Source organism: Hyperolius riggenbachi, chromosome 10 (assembly GCF_040937935.1).
Source record: "Hyperolius riggenbachi isolate aHypRig1 chromosome 10, aHypRig1.pri, whole genome shotgun sequence".
NCBI classification, from domain to species: Eukaryota; Metazoa; Chordata; class Amphibia; order Anura; family Hyperoliidae; genus Hyperolius; species Hyperolius riggenbachi.
In genome coordinates, this window is record NC_090655.1 from 4,009,269 (window position 1) to 4,029,254 (window position 19,986).

The 19,986-nt window shown below is 49.6% G+C and overlaps 1 protein-coding gene across 1 annotated transcript; it reads left to right on the plus strand.

Moving 5' to 3' along the window:
- The first annotated feature begins 3,491 nt into the window (after positions 1-3,491).
- Positions 3,492-19,986, plus strand: PGAM1 (phosphoglycerate mutase 1). Its single transcript, XM_068258818.1, has 4 exons — positions 3,492-3,810; positions 12,421-12,695; positions 14,562-14,742; positions 17,802-19,986. The coding sequence occupies exons 1-4, from the start codon at positions 3,672-3,674 to the stop codon at positions 17,969-17,971; spliced, it is 765 nt and encodes a 254-aa protein (XP_068114919.1). The 5' UTR covers positions 3,492-3,671; the 3' UTR covers positions 17,972-19,986.

The window sequence follows — 19,986 nt, forward strand, 5'->3', positions numbered from 1 at the left end:
CAGATAATCTATATTTCTCTGCATTGCAAAGTCAATAAATTTTCTCCACACCCTGTAATAGGTTTTATTTGTAGACTTTTTCCTTGCTTTTAGTAAGGTTTCTATCACTGGGTCTGAGAATCCAGATCTTCTTAAGATCCTCCTCTCAACCTCCATGCAGTCAGTTCTAACCTCTGCGGGTTCTTGTGAAGACACATATTCTGGGATACAATGTCTGGAACTCTCGGCAGTCTCATAGGCGGACACACAGACATATGCACCAGCAGTGGGAACCACGGTCTTTTCGGCCAATATGGCGCAATCACAATTGCTTCCAACTTCTCTGCTAGTAGTCTCTTTAGAAACCTCAGAAGCAGTGGCACTGGTGGATAAGCGTACACTAGAGATGCTCTCCATGGGAGAGTTAAGGCGTCTGTTCCCATCGACTTTGGACAGGCGTTCCTGGAAAAAAAATTGGGAAGTTGATTGTTCATTGACGATGCAAAGAGATCGATCTGTGGCAGTCCCCATTGGTGTACCAAGTCCATGAACACTGACCTCTTCAGTTGCCACTCGTTGTGTTTCATCGTCTGTCTGGATAACAAGTCTGCTTGTATATTCTGGACTCCTGGGATGTATATTGCTCTTAGCGCTATCCAATTCTTCTCTGCGTACTCCATTAGAGGACTCAGCTCTTCCATTAGGGTGCCACTTCTGGTCCCCCCCTGCTTCTGGATGTATGCTACCGCTGCTCTGTTGTCCAACTGGAAGCATACTGCTTTGTTCTGCAGAAAGTGGGCAAACTTCTGAGAAGCCTTCACTGCTGCTCTAAATTCCAGCACATTGGAAACTACTCCCAACTGGGGCGGAACCCATAAGTCCTGAACCCACCGATCTTGGCAATAAGCTCCCCAACCTAGTTGGCTGGCGTCCGACGTAAGAATGGTCCAGGTATATGGAATCAATGAATGTCCCAGAAGGAGATTTTTCCATCGAATGGAATCTTAATCCAATTTTGCTTTGAACTTTGGTCTGCTTTCCACGGCTTCAACCATAATGCCCTTTTTGCAGTTACTGCGTTCAACATAATGCGTGAAGATGATCTGAGTAAATCTAAAGATGCTTCTGCCACGAAATCTGCCGTAACTTTTAAATCTTCAAGGGCAGTCAAGATCTCTGTTTTCTCCATGTCCATTTCGATGGCCTCCTCTATGTTAGATACCCATACTTTCATGGCTTTTGCCACCGACGTCAAAGCAATGGATGGTTTGCAAGCTGTACCTGCCGAGAGGTAAATCTTCTTCAAATCGTTATCTATACGTCTATCCAAGACATCAATAAACATCACTGAATTTTCCATAGGTAATGTCACATTTTTAATAAGTCTTGACAGTGACGCGTCCACTGTTGGTGGATTAAGAAGAAATGGAACGTCTTCCTCTTTAAGCGGATACAATTTTGCGAATCTGTTCTGTATGGAAGGCTTGTTTTCCACCTTTTTCCATTCCTCCAGAATTACGTTTCTTATCTCCTTCATTAATGGAAAAGCAGAGGACTTCTTTACCAAATGGGAATAGTATTCCTTGTTTTGTTCTGGTTCCTCCTCCTGCTCTGTCCATTCTAGAGCCTCTTTAACCGCTGCTATGAAAGGAGCTGTTAGATTGAAGCTGAATAACCCTGGAATCTCCTCCTCTCCAGCGTTTTCGGTGGTATTACTATTGTTTTCTTCCCCAGCCTGACCTGCTGCGGACGTATGTGCGGATACTTCCTCTCTCACTACCTTCCTGATTACGTCAATTATTTCATCTGATTTTTCCTCGTTACTTTTTGATAACTGACCGAAACATGATTCACAGACTGTTTTATCTTGTAGCGCCTGATTCGGACAGGCCCAACACTGTCCCTTACTGGGAATGCGTCTAGAGGGAGGTGATCTTGATCTGTCTCTGTAGTGGTAATCATCATAACTATGATGGTGACGGTATCTATAATACGAGTCACTTCTTCGTCTCGGTGAACGAGATCTGGATCGTGAGCGCCTTGGTTCCTTATGATGTTTTTTTGCCTTATGTTTCTTCGGCTTTGACGGTGAGCGTGCTCTTATGGGCGCCGTCCCTGCCCTTTCCTCTTCTTCTCCAGAGCTGGAAGACATAAACAACAATTTATGCTGTTCAAAACTGCCTCCTTTAAAAGTTTTTCCTTTTTTTTTTTTTTACTGTCCCTTTAAATGAAATTGAACCTTACCCAGAGGGACGATCATGCTCTGTATTCTCGGCACCTGCAGGATCCACTGTGGGACAATAATTGAATAGATCAATTAGTAATTACAACAGAACTCTTCATAAATTTTTTTTTTTTTTTTTTTATGAACAAGTTAAAATCTGAACTGGAAACCACTTACTTTCCCGAGAAATCGAAGCAATTTCCTCCAAAACCAACCAGACAGTCCACTGACTGATCTGCAGCAGTCACCAGCGCCAGCTCTATCACTCCTACTCGGGTGACAGTCAGCCGGCCACTGTAACTAAGGAGCTTTAAATAGGGCGCTGTAGAAACGTGCTGCAGCGCATCCACGCTGTACTGGCACGCTTCCCCTATCCAAGATGGCCGCCGCCATAATGCGTCCCCACCTCCTAGTGGTGAGCCTGCGCAGAAGCGACATCCGGACGCCAGAGAAGGCCACGCCCCCTGCCGCGCCGCTCGCCGCCATGACACACATGGCATTCCTAGCCACAGAAGCCAAGCACCCCAAGCTAGACAAGACACCCAACGGGCGCACAGTTTCTCCTGACGTTTAGTCGGCAGGCACCGCAGAGCATGATTTACTCACATCCAGACCGCACATTTAGTAGCTGTGGCATGTGAGTAGAGCAGGAAAAGAACTTATGGAAAGAAAAACCTGCCCGAGGTAAGGTGCTCAATGAGCTTTAATCTCCTCTTCTTTTTTCCAACCTGTAACAAACTTATTAAAATATACCTGATACTGCTCAACCTGATGGGTCCCATAGCGGCTGAGGACGAAAAAAAAGAATACAGGTAGGGGGTTGGTCAGCCCCTTATATAATTTTAATTGGGTCCTATAGGGGTTAAGGGGGCGGAGCCTAACCCAGAGTATGCCGACATGGAGGTATCAGGAAATAAGAATACTGGGCTCCAGGAAACTCTCTTATTCTCAGGTTTGCATTTGAGGAATCATCATCATCAGCACACGTCATATCACGTGACACTGCCGAGGCTCCTCCTCCTCCAGCTCACTGCTGAAGGTCACGTCGCCCTCGCCCTACTTACGTGCATCCCAGCACGAGGACAAGCGCCCCGTGGGTGGAGCTCTGGGGGAGACGCAGAGCGTGAGGCCGGAGCGGCCATGTTTGAGAAGGGCGAGTCGCGGTCTCTCCGCTCAGCGGAGGCAGCGGCGCACGTACGCGGGGCTAATGCTATTCCAGTACCGCCGCGGACACGGTGACGTCAGCTGCGGCAATGAACAGGAGCTCATTCGGCCGTGCTGAAGGCCTAACCAGCCACGGAAGGACATGGCCGCTCGGCTGAGGCACTGCGCATGCGCGGTGAGGCCCGACTGACTGAGGCGAGGGGGTGTGGCGCGGGGCGTGACTTCACGCTTCCCGATGGTGTACTCGGCGCATGCGCGGTGCCGCTCCAGTCCCGCAGTGTGACAGCCGGTGAGAAGGGAAGACATGGCAGCCTACAAGATCGTCCTGATCCGCCACGGAGAGAGCACCTGGAACCAGGAGAACCGCTTCTGCGGATGGTTCGACGCGGACCTCAGCGAGACGGGGACGGAGGAGGCCAAGAGGGGCGGCCAGGCGCTGCGAGGTGATCTATGGGGGAGGGAGGCTGGTTACCATGGCACCCACACCCCTTTATGTTACCATGGCACCCACACCCCATTATGTTACCATGGCACCCGCACCCCATTATGTTACCATGGCACCCGCACCCCATTATGTTACCATGGCACCCACATCCCATAATACCACGGCACCCACACCCCATTATGTTACCATGGCACCCACACCCCATTATGTTACCATAGCACCCACACCCCTTTATGTTACCATGGCACCCACACCCCTTTATGTTACCATGGCACCCACACCCCATTATGTTACCATGGCACCCACACCCCATTATGTTACCATGGCACCCACACCCCATTATGTTACCATAGCACCCACACCCCATTATGTTACCATGGCACCCACACCCCATTATGTTACCATGGCACCCACACCCCATTATGTTACCATAGCACCCACACCCCATTATGTTACCATAGCACCCACACCCCATTATGTTACCATGGCACCCACACTTACCATGGCGCCCGCACCCCATTATGTTACCATGGCACCCACACCTCTTTATGTAGGAGCAGTGCTTTTCAGCGCTGCTAGATTTGGGCGCAGCCAGCGCCGCCATAGACTGTAATGGGAATCCGTCTATAGTGGCGCTCAGTGAGTAACGTCGGCTCCGTCAGAAGACGGAGCCGAAGTTGCTTAAAAAACACAATAATTCGGCCTCCAGCAGTCTCTGGAAGCCGAATTATTTCATTCCCCCACTATCCATGGCGGCCTGGAGGGGGAATAGTAATTAAATCGGCCCGGACTTGTGCAGAAGCAGGATCAGCCATATACCGCTGAATCCTGCGCCCAAGTCTACCGGCGCCGATTTCAAATGTACTCCTTTATGTTACCATGGCACCCATGCCCCATTATGTCACCCACACCTTTTTATGTTACCATGGCACCTATGCCTCATTATGTCACCATGGCACCCACCCCCCTTAATGTTACCATGGCACCCACACTTACCATTGCACCTGCACCCCTTTGTTACCATGGCACCCACATTCCTTTATGCTACCATGGCACTCACACCCCATAATGTTACCATGGAACCCACACCCCATAATGTTACCATGACACCCACCACACCCTATTATTTCAGGGTGGCCAAATCATCCCTCTATATACTGACACTGCTAAGTCATGCAGGTTCCAGGGCTGCTTACACAGTCAGCATGTAACCTGCATCTGACCAGCCACAACACCTGTATAAATCATGTGTCAGTAATGAAAGGGATGTATGTACTAGCCATACAAAAACTGGCTGCCATTGTTACCCCTGCTGTGTTTGTGTGTATGGGGATGTAGCCATGGCAACAGCATCAGTCAGTGACCTGTCTTGACAGTCCAAGCTGCAGCAATGGCAGATCAGATATTCAGGGCACCCCAGCAATGTGATGCAGAGCTTAGCCATACACAGGCTGATAACGGATCAATCATTACACCTAGCTGATTGGCCATTCCCTGATCAGTAAATGGATGATGATCCATCAGAAATGTCAGGAGAAAGCAATCAATCTATAGCGTGATGATGTGCAATGCTGCATGGCCCCCCGTGGGTTTCCACAAAACATGCACTGTTGGTGGACCTTGAGGACGGGGTTGGGGAACACTGCTTTACATCATCGAGCTTTGGGGTTGGCTGAATAGTGTGGGTGTAGTTTATGCATGCGTTTGAGAGTAACCTCCACATTTGTATCACGCTTTTCTCCTGGCGGACTAGAAGCGCCAGAATTGCAGCTATGTAGGGCACGCTCTATGGAGCCTTGCCCTAAGACTCCTTTCTGTTTTATGTATTGGCTTGAGTAGGGATTCGAGTTCTGTTCAGAGGCTGGAACCCTTCCTCAAAGGCAACACCTTACCCAGTACACTATCCTAAATGATTTAAGGGATTGCATTGGGTGTGGAGACTATCTTCAGCCTGTGGCTACGTTTTGGCTCGTGCAGGACGCCTGTACATCTCATGAGTAATTCATGCGTTCTGGATGATGGAGAGGAACTAGATGTGTAAATGGTTGAATGTTATGTGTTCCTCTACTTAATGGGCTCTATTCTCAAAGACTTCCCGCATGCGGTAAAGTACATGCGGGAAGTTTGCACCCAAAATACCGTCAAGTTGGAATTCTCAAAATGTCCCGCATGTTTTTTCTGCATGCGGAAAAAGTGTGATAAAAGTGCGGGATTTATGTGGAAAAATTTCCGCAAAAGTCGGTATTTTCCGCAATAAAAGATCAATTCTCAAAGATGTTCAGGCGCATCTTTTCTTCGTTAATTACCGAATTTTTATCACCTACAAGAAGTAGGTGATATATTCCGCATCCCATTGACTTTAATGAAGTGTGGAGGCTTAAGGGCTGTGCTTGGTGGACTTTAACTTTTTTTTTTTAAACACTTTTTCATGCGACCTTTTTACCGCATGATTCCCGCATGAATAATGCCTGTTTCCGCATCTTTTTTCCCGCATGCGGCAAACATGCGGAAAATGTTAGTGAATGCTAAAAAAATGCGGAGTTTACCGCTGGCGGGAATTTACCGGTAAAATTTTGCGGTACTTTTGGCTCTTTGAGAATAGAGCCCAATGTCCTTCACGCTGCCTGTGTAACACCTGAAAGCATTTATCCATCATAATTCATCTCCACTCCATTTACCAGAATCTGCCTGCTGTGTTGCTGCAGCTTTAAGCTGCTTTGCATGATTAGATTCTTTTTCCCCTATGGTTGTAGAATCAATAAGTGTGATCAGCAGGCCTGCGGGACGGCCCCTCTCTCTGCGCCCCTCTCTAACGCTCAGTTAGTCATGTCCGTTATGGCAGAATTGCATCACTGGAGGTTTCTGGTATAGTTTCCCCACACGATGAGTGTTGGGAAATGATTCGCTGTAGTCTGCGGAGGCGACATCAATGACTAACATCAGAGTATCGCTCAGAGCAGAATTTCCTGCAGTTGCTCTGCTTGGCAGTGAATCATCAGGCCTGGTGGCTGGTGTGAGTGTGTATTTTCCCCCTATACACCCCCCTGTGCCCGCAGGGTGCCCACTGTCCAGCATGGAGGGAGGAAGTGGCAGAACTGGCACTACAAGGTTCTATTAAATGCAGTAGATTATTATTGATTTATTAAGCGCCAACATATTCTGTGGCGCTGAGAAATGGATAAATCAGACTTTTAACAGCTGCTTATACTGGAGCTGCTCTATAGTGATCTATGGAGGCGATGTACAGCAGTGTACAGTGTGATATTAGCCGCAGAACTCTGACCTTTGTCTTGTTTTGTAGGTGTTTTTAAGCCTCTGCCCTACAAAGGTACAAAACCAAATCGCTTCCATCGCTCCAGGCTAATGAACCCGACAGCAGGAGAGAAATGTATTCCAGTTTTGTCTTGAATAGTGGAAAACTAGTATTTTTTTGTTTTCCTGCCCAGAAATGTGAGAAATGTGCTGCGGGCTGACAGCCCAGGAGATTTGCTGTCAAACATAAGGTGGACATACAGCTATCGACTTGGCAGCCGATCGACCATCTGATTCAATAATTATTATTGAATCGGAGGAAAATCTGTACTGCAGAGTGCACGCCTGATCGACACGACCAATTTCTGGCTGAGCATGTCAATTGGACTTGCTGCAAGATGTCAGGCCATCATAGTGTACCGGGTGCGTGGCGGTAATGACTAGTGATATCTGGATAAGCGATGAAACCTAAAACGCTGCCCCCCCCCCACCCCCCTGGCACTATACCAGTCGCTGAATATGGGCTCTGTCCTTCGGCCATACACACCCCAGGTGGTGCCAGAGTAACGTGGGGGGGGGGGGGGGAACATTCCTCACTGCCACGGGAAACCGCTCAGCATGCAGTGCATTATTCCCATGGAACGCACAGCCACATAGGAATATCCATGCCATGATTTGGTCTGTTGCGATGCAGTGCGTGTAGGGATTGTTTCACTAAACTGTGATAACTCAAATATCACACCTTATCAGAGTAGCATAGCAAGCGCTACAAACCCGCAGGGGCTCAGGGCAGGACGAGTGCCATTGCCAATTAGCAGGCACATGTTCGTTGCGCTCACTATGCTACTCTGATACTCTGATAAGGCGTGCTAATTTTTAAGGTGTGATATTTGAGTTATCACGGTTGAGTGAATCAAGCCCATAGTGTGAAAGAAGCATTTCTGCTGTTATACTATAAATCATTGTAGAATATTAATGTTTGCATCAGGAGATGTTTGTATACATCAGAGTGTTGGGCAGAACTGTTACCCCAGCAAGCAGCAGTCACTGGGCTTCAGGGATCTGCTGTTTTCAATTGGACTATTTAGTGTGTATATAAAAAGATTTTTTTTTGAGGGGAGGGTTTTGTTCTACGCTGATCACGCGCAAAGTTTCAAGCGGATCGCGTGATGTGCTGTGTGCAGTTATAACGCGTGATCTGCATTCCATTCGTGTGATCTACAATATCACGTGAAATGTTTATAATGTGATATCCCGCCTTTGCGCACTAAGTCAATAGCTATCGCGTGCAAACCTTTGCGCACGTGAAATCGCGTGCAAAAGCACTTATCACAGCTGTGATGAGCCCTAAATGTGAACAAGCCCATTGCGATTGCACAAAGTGTGACCCTTGCCTTAAAGGGAACCCGAGGTGAGAGGGATATGGAGGCTGCCATATGTATTTCCTTGTAAACAATGCCATATTACCATGAAATACTCAAAAGTAACTGTCACTGGATAAGTTCCTTGTTAAAAACACACACACACACACACACACACACACACACACACACACACACACACACACACACACACACACACACACACACACACACACACACACACACACACACACACACACACACACACACACACACACACACACACACACACACACACACACACACACACACACACACACACACACACACACACACACACACACACACACACACACACACACACACACACACACACACACACTCTCTTCTAGTTATTTGGCTTGCAGTCACTGCCATGTATCCTCTTTTCTTATTTCTCTCTGCTTCAAACACAATAGGGGAATGATAGCTGAGTGAGTTGTGCGCCCCACCTACACTGCGCCCTGAGGCTGGAGCCTCTCTTGCCTCGGCCAGCCCCCGGGGCCCCTCCTACACTGCGCCCTGAGGCTGCAGCCTCTCTTGCCTCGGCCCAGCCCCCGGGGCCCCTCCTACACTGCGCCCTGAGGCTGCAGCCTCTCTTGTCTCTGCCCAGCCCCCGGGGCCCCTCCTACACTGCGCCCTGAGGCTGGAGCCTCTCTTGCCTCGGCCCAGCCCCCGGGGCCCCTCCTACACTGCGCCCTGAGGCTGGAGCCTCTCTCGCCTCTGCCTGGCCCTGCGCCGAGGCTGGAGCCTCTCTTGCCTCTGCCTTGGACCGGCCCTGAGTGTATGGCTAGCTGATGGATAGCTGTGTAGATGTAATAGTGCAGTGTATGGCTAGCTGATGGATATGTAGTGCAGTGTATGTATAGCTGTGTACATAGTCACACACAGATGGGAGAGAGGCGGTAATGTGTGAACTCTCCTTCCTTCTGTTCCTGATATATTGCCACTTCCAGGCAGAAAATCATTAGAAAGCAAAATGGTTCCTAATACTGAACAGAATGAGGTTTACACCACCCAGATTCTTATGTTGGTGTTTCCAGGGCTGCGTGTTCCAGCCTGTCCGATCTACTTCCAACCCAGGGAGATCAGCTGGGAACAGGCACTGGCAATCAGTAGGCTGTATATATACTGTACACACGTATCTATGTATCCCGATCATTCACTTGATTTTCAGTGAAAATTGTGTGGTGTGCACAAGGCTTAAAGATCATCTGTAACACCCCACCACCCGGGGGATACTTACCTCGGGAGGGGGAATCCTCTGCACCTAATGATGCCACCCCCCGTCTTCTTCACTCTTTGGGTTCCTGCGCTGGCAGCCCCCAGTGACACAAATCTTCACTTACTGCAATCCAGCGCAATAGCGGCTTTCCGATCATGCTCAGGTGGTAATAGCCGAGCCCTATCGGGTCCGCTCTGCCGCTCGCACCTGCGCAGTAAAGTGACCCAACAGTTCCAGAGCCTCAGGGGATGGGGGTGTCCTCTGCAAGTATCTCTAGTCTGGTCACACTCAGTAATATTGCACATTCACCTATAAAGACCTAGTGATGTCCGAGGCTCCATCTTTACCCTGGAATGGGATGAGCTGGCAGCAGCGTCCTTCCCTTCACCTTCCCTCCTGCCAAGGACACCCGGGCCAGGCTGATGTCTTCTCCATCACACATTCCCTGCTGGAGACTCTATCTTCCTAGTATTGCTAATGGAGCCGGCCGCAGTGCCGGGGTGGTGATGTGATGATCAGGGCGGTAACTGTGTTCATCTATTTCATGCATGCAGAGCCAGCGAGAGGATTTTAATCTCGCCTTATAAAGAGCTGGGACTTGTGAGTGTGTTGGGGGGGGGGGGGGGGGGGGGGGGGGACGATAAGACTCCAGCACCTTATCTTTGTCAGTAGTGCTTCATCCATCCTGTAGTGGTATATCAGGATTGGTCATACATTGTAGTCATACAGGCACATGGCCTGGACCAGGAGACTGAGATTACTATAGCCAAAGATCAAAGTTTGCTACAACGCGGTTCTACCCCCCCCCCCCCCCATAAAAAATAAAAAAAGGTTTGCAAACCCACTACCCCCCCCCCCCCCCCAAACTAATTGCATAAATATCCAGTCCTTAGAGTCCAGCTCAGACTGGGCTGCTGATGACTTTGGCTCCAGCCGGAGTCTTGCCACGCTCTGCTTGGCCGCCCCGAGTCTTGCCGCGCTCTGCTTGTCCGCCCCGAGCCTTGCCGCGCTCTGCTTGGCCGCCCCGAGTCTTGCCGTGCTCTGCATGCGCCGTCTATAGGTTGCAGATAAGGAGCTTTGACTTCACCACACCAGCAGCATCCCCCTCAGAGCTGGGAGCACGTGAGCGGCTGCTGGTTCTGGCAGGTACTGGCTACCTTACAGCACATTATGTGACATGGAGAATAGGAGCCAGCAGCAGCAGTAGCGGATATAGTGCTGCCTTTGTCTTCCCTGCACCAGTAGCTGCTGACACGGAGGCGGGACTACATCAGAGGCTACTGGTTTTGGCAGGTTTTTGCTCCTGTAGTGTTTATGGAAGTTAAGCTCGAAGGGACCATTCCTAGCTCTGTCATCTTCCTGCACCACGACATCCTAAGGCCTCCTATACCACTACCTGCAGAGAAGGGAACATAGAGGGGGACTTACAGGCTAGTGCAGAACCGGTCAGCTTCAGCCCAGTGCAGGGAATTATGGTTTTGTGCTTGGAATTGCTTTAAAAGGAGGCCCTGCCGCTGTATGGTATAAATACTCTACAAAGAGCTGCATAGTTTTGTCAGCCCTGTACAGATGTACTGCAGAGTCATGTGACCTGCTGGTGCGTGTTCTGTGCGCTCGTTAGTGCTGGTGCGTGTTCTGTGCGCTCGTTAGTGCTGGTGCGTGTTCTGTGCGCTCGTTAGTGCTGGTGCGTGTTCTGTGCGCTCTTTAGTGCTGGTGCGTGTTCTGTGCGCTCTTTAGTGCTGGTGCGTGTTCTGTGCGCTCTTTAGTGCTGGTGCGTGTTCTGTGCGCTCTTTAGTGCTGGTGCGTGTTCTGTGCGCTCGTTAGTGCTGGTGCGTGTTCTGTGCGCTCGTTAGTGCTGGTGCGTGTTCTGTGCGCTCTTTAGTGCTGGTGCGTGTTCTGTGCGCTCTTTAGTGCTGGTGCGTGTTCTGTGCGCTCTTTAGTGCTGGTGCGTGTTCTGTGCGCTCTTTAGTGCTGGTGCGTGTTCTGTACGCTCTTTAGTGCTGGTGCGTGTTCTGTGCGCTCGTTAGTGCTGGTGCGTGTTCTGTGCGCTCGTTAGTGCTGGTGCGTGTTCTGTGCGCTCTTTAGTGCTGGTGCGTGTTCTGTGCGCTCGTTAGTGCTGGTGCGTGTTCAGTGCGCTCTTTAGTGCTGGTGCGTGTTCTGTGCGCTCTTTAGTGCTGGTGCGTGTTCTGTGCGCTCGTTAGTGCTGGTGCGTGTTCTGTGCGCTCTTTAGTGCTGGTGCGTGTTCTGTGCGCTCGTTAGTGCTGGTGCGTGTTCTGTGCGCTCGTTAGTGCTGGTGCGTGTTCTGTGCGCTCTTTAGTGCTGGTGCGTGTTCTGTGCGCTCTTTAGTGCTGGTGCGTGTTCTGTGCGCTCGTTAGTGCTGGTGCGTGTTCTGTGCGCTCTTTAGTGCTGGTGCGTGTTCTGTGTGCTCTTTAGTGCTGGTGCGTGTTCTGTGCGCTCGTTAGTGCTGGTGCGTGTTCTGTGCGCTCGTTAGTGCTGGTGCGTGTTCTGTGCGCTCGTTAGTGCTGGTGCGTGTTCTGTGCGCTCTTTAGTGCTGGTGCGTGTTCTGTGCGCTCTTTAGTGCTGGTGCGTGTTCTGTGCGCTCGTTAGTGCTGGTGCGTGTTCTGTGCGCTCGTTAGTGCTGGTGCGGGTTCTGTGCGCTCTTTAGTGCTGGTGCGGGTTCTGTGCGCTCTTTAGTTGCCTCATTATTGAATTCTGGTCTCCCTGTCTGTAGATGCCGGTTACCAGTTTGACATCTGCTACACGTCTGTGCTGAAGAGGGCTATCCGCACGCTGTGGCTGGCGCTGGAGGCCACTGACCAGATGTGGCTGAAGGTGGTGAGGACCTGGCGGCTGAACGAGAGGCACTACGGTGGCCTGACGGGTCTCAACAAAGCTGAGACGGCGGCCAAACACGGGGAGGAGCAGGTGAAGATCTGGAGACGATCCTACGACATCCCTCCTCCATCTATGGACCCCGACCACGATTATTACAGCATCATCAGCAAGGTGAGTATTCCACAGAGGCCCTGGTTGTGGGGTGTGGGGGGGGGGGGCTGTGGACTGTACATCACCTGCACAGCCCACATATCTTTACAGTGAGAGCCTTTCATTCTCATTTCTGTGCGTGTCACTTGACTAGTTTGAAGAAGAACCGTGAATGTAAAACTTTGCAAACCTATTTGCAGATTCTTCTCTGCTTCTGTGCTGCAGACAACAACACTGCAATCCAAATTTCACCAAGTCGGCAGGTCTGATTTTGATAAAGAATGTTGGCGTTCCAATTTGGGATATGATAATGAATACCAGAATTCTCCCAAAAACCATGTGTCAGTGCCATTCAGTACCGAACAAGCAGACAGGGTTGGGGGGAGTTGACTTGCGGCTTTGGAAGGAGGAAGCAGCAGTCGCGTGAATAGCACCATGAAGCAATAGTGAGTGGACTCCCCTGACCCTGTTTGATTATTCATTACTGAAATGTGGTTTTCAGGAGAATCTAGACGTTCAGAATTCAATATTGTAAATTTGGACACCAACACCTCTGCTAAGCGTACCAAGTTGATGCAGATGTTATGCTAATATGTTGCATGTTGATGCAAGTGTTATGCTAATATGTAGCGTTCAGGTGGACCAATCCAATGTGAACATCTGAAGAAGGTCGTGTAAAGCCAGTTCCAGGAAGCCTCTGCACCATCCAGCCATCCAGAGGATTCCCACTACTAAAGTATCCAACTACCCCCCCCCACCTCATTTTTAACAATGCTTCAGGTGTACTGCACCTGTTGGAAGATCGGAAGGGAGGGAGTTGGTATGGGAAGAGAGGTGGGGGAGGGGGGGTGGAAGGAGGGGGCAGGTGGATCAAAAAAGAGGAAGGAAGGGATGGGGGACATGTGGATGCTCTGCCCCGCCGGCTCCATGTGGGCTTCTCTGGGACTGATGGAAACATGTTGGCGCACTGTGGGTAGCTCAGATCACTACCCACAGTGTGCTGCCAGCCATCCATCAGTACCAGGGAAGCCCACACGTGCAGAAAAAGTGGAGCCAGCAGCGCAGAGCAGCTAGAAATCTCCCTGGCTGCATGGACAAGCCTGACTCGTCCATACCGATTTCAGCATCTCTTTGCTGGACAAGCCAGGCTCGTCCATACCACTAGGGAGGTTTAAGAGGATCTGTAATTAAAAAAAATCCCTCTGGGGGTGCTTACCTCGGGAGGGGGAAGCCTCTGGATCCTAACGAGGCTTCCCCCATCCTCCTCCGTCAGCCTGTCCTGGTCCCCCAAAGTGCGTTGAGGTAAATATTTACCTACCGGGACCCAGCGCAGGCGTGCTAGCCGCTCTTCATTCGTGTTAAGGTGGAAATAGCTGAACCCGATCGGATCCGCTCTACAGCTCATGCGCGAGTCCTTTGCGCCTGCGCAGTAGAGTAGATATGATTGGATTCGGCAATTTCCGCCTTACCCGAAGGCAGAGCCGCTACTGCGCCTGCACTGAATCCTGGAGAGGTACATAAATCATCCCTTGTCAGGCTTATCGGGGGAGGGTTCGGGGGAGTCAGAGCTGGATCAGCTGCAGGGGATGGGGGGGGGGGGGGGGGGGGTTGCCGCATTGGGACCCTGAGGCTTCCCCCCCCCTCCTGAGGTAAATATTCCCTGGAGGGTTTTTTTGTTTTTCTTTATTACAGAGTCTCTTTATTTTAAAGAGAAGATGAAAATGATCTCCTAGTAGAAATACTCAGGAGAAAAAGTTAATTGCATTTGAGCTCAGATTTCTAAAATGTAAAGTTTTGCGTGTTCATCATAATCCTCTTATTATTATTATTATTATTATTATTATTATTATTATTATTATTGTAACCCTTAGTCGTGTTCCTCCCCAGGATCGCCGCTATGCTGACCTGACAGAGGACCAGCTTCCGAGCTGCGAGAGCCTGAAGGACACCATTGCCAGGGCCCTGCCTTTCTGGAACGACGAGATTGTCCCTCAGATCAAGGACGGGAAGAGGGTCCTGATCGTAGCCCACGGCAACAGCCTCCGAGGAATCGTCAAACATCTGGAGAGTAAGTCTGGAAACGCCCTGCAGCTTTTCATCCCCCGTGTGATCACTGCGCCGTACTTTATCTGCCCGATGCCGTGACGACAGACCACGAGGAGTCACCAGTTTAACATCACACGCACACCGCCATCTGTGATTCAAGCAAATCCACCAAAGTGCTTCGCTCATCAGTTTTCCAAGCGATTCGCGGGGCTGGATAACGTACAGAGGGGATGTTTGTGTAGCCATTATTCAGCTTTATGCTTCTGTGTAAACTAAACCCTATATTTCTCATGCTAAGTGATGTAAATTGTACTCTATGCAATGAGCTGCTCCCTCCCCTTCAATCCTGGATGTCAGACAGCAAAACACTTCCTATAGACCCCTCCCCCCTCTTTGCCTGGAGCACCCCACAGAGCTGATGCTTGCAGCGGAATATGGGCATTGACCTACCTGGCAGTGTGACTTTTTTTTCCAGATTTAGGGTCTAAAAGTCATGCAATTTTTTTTCACATGCTTGTAGACTCCAAAAACAAAAGAAACATACCACAGAGAGATCTGCAGCAGCTCCTGCATATATCTCGCTCAGACATGGGATTACCGCTCTGAGCGGTGGACTTCCTTCCCGAGCCTGACTCAGGATTACCGCTAAGGAGGTTAACGGCTGAAATTATTGTGGTTTACGTGGCCACATCCCCTAGGACCCATCCTTCTCGTATGTAAGGTCTCTCTGTACAAGGAGGCATATGCTATACATTATGTCATATAGCCACGCCCCCTAGGATCCACCCTTCCTGTGTGTAAGGTCTCTCTGTACAAGGAGGCATACGCTATACATTGTGTAATATGGCCACACCCCCTAGGATCCACCCTTCCTGTGTGTAAGGTCTCTCTGTACAAGGAGGCATACGCTATACATTGTGTAATATGGCCACGCCCCCTAGGATCCACCCTTCCTGTGTGTAAGGTCTCTCTGTACAAGGAGGCATACGCTATACATTGTGTAATATGGCCACGCCCCCTAGGATCCACCCTTCCTGTGTGTAAGGTCTCTCTGTACAAGGAGGCATACGCTATACATTGTGTAATATGGCCACGCCCCCTAGGATCCACCCTTCCTGTGTGTAAGGTCTCTCTGTACAAGGAGGCATATGCTATACATTGTGTAATATGGCCACACCCCCTAGGATCCACCCTTCCTGTGTGTAAGGTCTCTCTGTACAAGGAGGCATACGCTATACATTGTGTAATATGGCCACGCCCCCTAGGATCCACCCTTCCTGTGTGTAAGGTCTCTCTGTACAAGGAGGCATACGCTATACATTGTGTAATGGCCACGCCCCCTAGGATCCACCCTTCCTGTGTGTAAGGTCTCTGTTCAAGGAGGCATACGCTATACATTGTGTAATATGGCCACGCCCCCTAGGATCCACCCTTCCTGTGTGTAAGGTCTCTGTACAAGGAGGCATACGCTATACATTGTGTAATATGGCCACGCCCCCTAGGATCCACCCTTCCTGTGCGTAAGGTCTCTCTGTACAAGGAGGCATACGCTGTACATTGTGTAATATGGCCACGCCCCCTAGGATCCACCCTTCCTGTGTGTAAGGTCTCTGTACAAGGAGGCATATGCTATACATTATGTAATATGGCCACGCCCCCTAGGATCCGCCCTTCCTGTGTGTAAGGTCTCTCTGTACAAGGAGGCATACGCTATACATTGTGTAATATGGCCACGCCCCCTAGGATCCGCCCTTCCTGTGTGTAAGGTCTCTCTGTACAAGGAGGCATACGCTATACATTATGTAATATGGCCACGCCCCCCTAGGATCCGCCCTTCCTGTGTGTAAGGTCTCTGTACAAGGAGGCATAAGCTATACATTGTGTAATATGGCCACGCCCCCTAGGATCCACCCTTCCTGTGTGTAAGGTCTCTCTGTACAAGGAGGCATATGCTATACATTATGTAATATGGCTACGCCCCCCTAGGATCCGCCCTTCCTGTGTGTAAGGTCTTTTATATGAGGAGCACAGCAATACTCTCACTATACAGTGTATGTTTGATCTGGAAACCCATCAATATTTCTTAAATTTAAAATCTGGGGAAAAAATGATCTTTTACCTCTGTGTAATGCTCACCAAATGGAAAACTGATCAGAACTCCACCACCGCTAGCTTTGCTTAATGCAGTAAAAAAAATATGTGGCTCAAGGAAAACTGAAACCCCTGCAAGGTAACAGCAAATGGCTACTTTAAAGCAAATCCGAGGTGACATAAAACAGATACTTACCTAAGAAAGGGAAACCTATGAATGGTCCGGAGGCTTCCTATGTCTTCGATGCCACTGCCTGGTTTGCAGCCGCCCATCTTGCACATGTGTGGTCGTACTGTACAGCTGCATGTGCAAGAGCTGCTTCAGCTTACTGTGCAGGCACCTACATAGGTAGCCCCCCTTTCCCTCAGCATGATAGCCAAGGTAGCCCCTTCTCTGCTCTCAGTCTAGATTGCCAATGTAGGCCTCCTGATAGGTAGCCCCCTCCCCCAGTACAGGAGGTCAAGGTAGCCCCTTCTTCCCCTTGCCACCCATCCGCCTTCCCAAGATGCTCGCAGACCTCAGGTCAATGCTGATTAGAAAACAGGAGACCGTGCAGGAAGTGACCAATGACATCACTTCCACCTATGAAGTACGCCGCGGGCGGAGAAAGGGGGATGGGGGTTCAGGCATGGTACCCACGGCACTGTGTGCCTCCATAGCATGAGCCATGCCTGCTCCCCTGTACATAATACATACGCCACTGATAATATGCCATGTATGGAAATGATTGTACAGGGAAGTGTTAAGCTACATACACCTGCTAGACTCTGCGGAGGCGTCCTATAATGACTGCCTCTGCCAAGAATCTCTGTGTACAGTGGCCCCCAATGCCCTGAGTTCACAATGGAATTGAAGTCATGAGTCTCTTATGATGTTTCAGTGGTTGGTTACACCTTTTGGAGTTTTGTTTTATGCCATGACTTTGATTTTCTGATTGCTACATTTTGAATCTTGTCTCATCAGCCTCCCTTTCTCTCCGCTCCCTGCAGATATGTCCGAGGAGCAGATCATGGAGCTGAATCTGCCCACCGGTATCCCCATCGTCTATGAGCTGGACAAGAACCTGAAGCCCATCAAGCCGATGCAGTTCCTCGGGGATGAAGAGACGGTCCGCAAAGCCATGGAGGCCGTGGCAGCCCAGGGAAAAGCCAAGAAGTAACCTGACCTCTCCGGAGATCAGACGCTTCCATCCCTTAGTTTACTTTTAACCTAGACACGTGACGAGCAGGGATACTGAAATACAGCCGTATGTGACGCCTCCTATCACCCTCCCGCCATCTCTCACAGCCGGTGCGCCCCACGCTGGCTCTGCTAGGAATAGCTAGGATATGGATACGGGTTCTGTTAGCGACACATCACTCAACACAAAGCGAGCCATGGCATTCTTTTATCTGTCCTTCGCGATGAACGGTGAGGTGCTGATCGTTCTGGCTCAGTTGTATGTAGCTTGGAAATGGGCCAATCAGAATCAACAGGAAGTGCATCTGATTGGCTCAATCCCAAGCCTCATCTATGCTGGAGTAATCAGCATCTCATTAACCCTCTGTTATGCCAGCTGGAAAACCTTATTCTTCTGTTAGTATGTAGACGTATTCTGATAGGCCAATGGCTGTGTGGGCGGTAACCAATCACTTTCCACCTTATTCTTCTGTCATCATGTAGGTGTCTAATTGGCCAATGGCTGTGTGGGCGGTGACCAATGTCCTGACTGCACTTGCTGCATTTACACGCAAAGTGTTTCCCAGCAGGTTTTTCTTTTTCTTCCTTTTTTTACAGTTGAAGTTTTTATAGGTTCTTAAAGGCACATTCCCCAATAGTCTACTTTAGATTTTATTATCCGTGTTTTGTTTGGCAAGGTCCGGCTGTCTAATATGCCTTGAAACTCCACTCCCTCAGGTCCCGCTCTTCTTCTATACGGATGATGTTCTCTAGACGACTGTACTGGTCAAGCACATTATGTTCGAAAACGGTTTGGGGGCTTCTGAAAACTTGAGCAGAGGTTGCTGGCTTGGTGGAGTTATTGCCCATAGCAACCAATCAGAATTGATTCATTCTCTGAGAAATCATTGTTAGAGCACTTACACATTCCAGACAGACTCCAATGCTGAGGGGTGACATCGTTCCCTTTGGTGGGTGACATCGGTTTCAGTGGGTGACATCATTGCTTGCAGTGGGTAGCTGCTCCGCGTTCAGAAGTCCTTTGTATTTCTCCGCACTGATACCGGTATGTGAATCTTTCTAGCTTGAAGTAATTCAGTAGCTGGAGAGGCATAAGCTGCTTAATTCAATTCTTGGGGGTCTCTCCATACCTTCACCCTCCTCTAGTGCTGGTGGTGCTGGGTGGGTAAAGCCTTTGTGTAGCACATAGCATGTCTTGTAGTACTGCTGCTATATGGCTGGCGGGTCTCTCCCAGCAGAATGTGGCCTTGGTAGTTGGCTGGGAATCCTGTCCTGATATCTTGGGTATTGTTGGGGGAGAACCTCCACCCAGGTTAGCCATTTGTCTCTCTATCTTTTTCTGGGAGAACCTTCCAAATCCTGCAGGGCTCTGGGCATCATGTAGGTGGAGGATCATTTTGCTGGCAAGACTTCTCTTTAAAATGTCGTTTTCACTGTTGAATACAAGGTTGACCGGATCACTATGAATGTTCTTACTGGTTCCTGCTCTGATTACTGCAGCTTCGGCATGTGAGTTCTTCCAAATAAGTCAGTTCTGCGTGTGCGTTCAACACTTGGGGATCAGTGTCTTGTTAGGACACTAGGGACGGTCGGAGAGATGCTAATTCTTAGTGGCAGCTGGATTTCATTGGTCCATTTCCAGGTTGCATAAAGTTTGCACCAATATCTGCATCTCCGTGACCATCCCTCTATCAGGGACATTCCAGCCAGACCTCCGTGCGGAGTTCCCCCGTCACACTGTCGCCGCTTCCGCATAGCCTGTATTTCCAGCTTCCCGCGAATCCCTCCTAGTCACCTCTAGTGTCTGCGGACATCGCAATACTGTAAATGTATAGAGTGTGCTGTGCTCACAGTGTACATCTGCTTGTTGGAGGCTTCCGCTCTTTGCCTGTAAAGTGAACCAGGATTATGACACTTTGTTTGACGGTTATTTATCCCTCATAGAAATATCCATTTTATTTAAGATCATTTCAATAAAGGAGTGATGTGCAATGA

Coding starts and splice junctions, on each gene's coding strand:
- PGAM1 (XM_068258818.1), top strand. CDS start 3,672: ATGGCAGCCTACAAGATCGTCCTGATCCGCCACGGAGAGAGCACCTGG. Junction 3,811..12,420: donor GGGCGGCCAGGCGCTGCGAG/GTGATCTATGGG, acceptor CCCTGTCTGTAG/ATGCCGGTTACCAGTTTGAC. Junction 12,696..14,561: donor ATTACAGCATCATCAGCAAG/GTGAGTATTCCA, acceptor GTTCCTCCCCAG/GATCGCCGCTATGCTGACCT.